This window comes from Octopus bimaculoides, chromosome 16 (assembly GCF_001194135.2).
Source record: "Octopus bimaculoides isolate UCB-OBI-ISO-001 chromosome 16, ASM119413v2, whole genome shotgun sequence".
Lineage (NCBI taxonomy): Eukaryota > Metazoa > Mollusca > Cephalopoda > Octopoda > Octopodidae > Octopus > Octopus bimaculoides.
This window is the reverse complement of record NC_068996.1, coordinates 53,037,458-53,038,452: the sequence shown is the minus strand read 5'-3', so window position 1 is coordinate 53,038,452 and position 995 is coordinate 53,037,458. Positions and strand designations below refer to the sequence as shown.

The 995-nt window shown below is 33.1% G+C and overlaps 1 protein-coding gene across 1 annotated transcript in view; it reads right to left on the bottom strand.

The window, feature by feature from the left end:
- The window catches only part of LOC106868972 (dolichyl-diphosphooligosaccharide--protein glycosyltransferase 48 kDa subunit-like), a 26,344-nt gene that overhangs the window by 8,922 nt on the left and 16,427 nt on the right, over window positions 1–995 (bottom strand). Inside the window, 1 exon segment of the mRNA XM_014914453.2 lies at window positions 378–538. Coding sequence (XP_014769939.1) covers window positions 378–538 — 161 coding nt within the window.

Genomic DNA, 995 nt, shown 5'->3' with positions numbered 1-995 from the left:
TTAATATAAAACCTTTCTTTTAACAGTTCATAATCTAAAATCCAAAATTAATATAAAACCTTTCTTTTAACAGTTCATAATCTAAAATCCAAAATTAATATAAAACCTTTCTTTTAACAGTTCATAATCTAAAATCCAAAGTCCAACTATGAGAATTCGAATATCAAACAAAAGAAATTACAACCTTAATAAATGCTACCTTCATTCCAGCATTTCACTACATAATCTAAAGAATTAGGATGGGGAAAAAACTAAAAATGCAATGCTTATAACATACGCACACCTAATTATAACAAACTTTTTTTGTATCTTCTTTAAAAAGGAAGTTTTGTTCAAAGCTTTCAAAAAATGAACAATATTAAATCTAAGTATTACATATCAGTAGTAATAGTAACAAAATGATTGATTTATTAAAATGAAAACTTACCTTCTACAGAAGGAGAAAAAATAATCAAGTTATCATATAAGAATTCACCATACTTTGTTAATGCTAAACTTGAATCATCAGCAGTCTTAAATGTTATTTCAAAATGGCGATCTGGAATAGGAGAGGAAAAACAAAAAGGATAAAGTAAAAATATTTTAAGCATTAAGTATAACCATAATTGAAGGTTCTAAAAAAAAATTATTTATACAAACAGTAAATAAAACAATGAATGCTTTACAAGTCAGATTATTTTAATTATGTCCATGTTTTAAGACATTTAAAATTTAAACACTCAAGTGAAAAAGTGCCACACCCTAACAGTTGAGGGAACCCGTGGAAGAGGTAGGCCCAGGAAGACCTGGGCTGAGGTGGTGAGGCAAGACCTGGGCTGAGGTGGTGAGGCAAGACCTTCGTACATTGGGCCTCACCGAGGCGATGACTACTGACCGAGACCTTTGGAAATGTGCTGTGCGTGAGAAGACCCGGCAAGCCAAGTAAGATCGTTGCCAGTGCCCCTGGACTGGCTCTTGTGTGGGTGGCACATGAAATGCACCATTTTGAGCGTGGC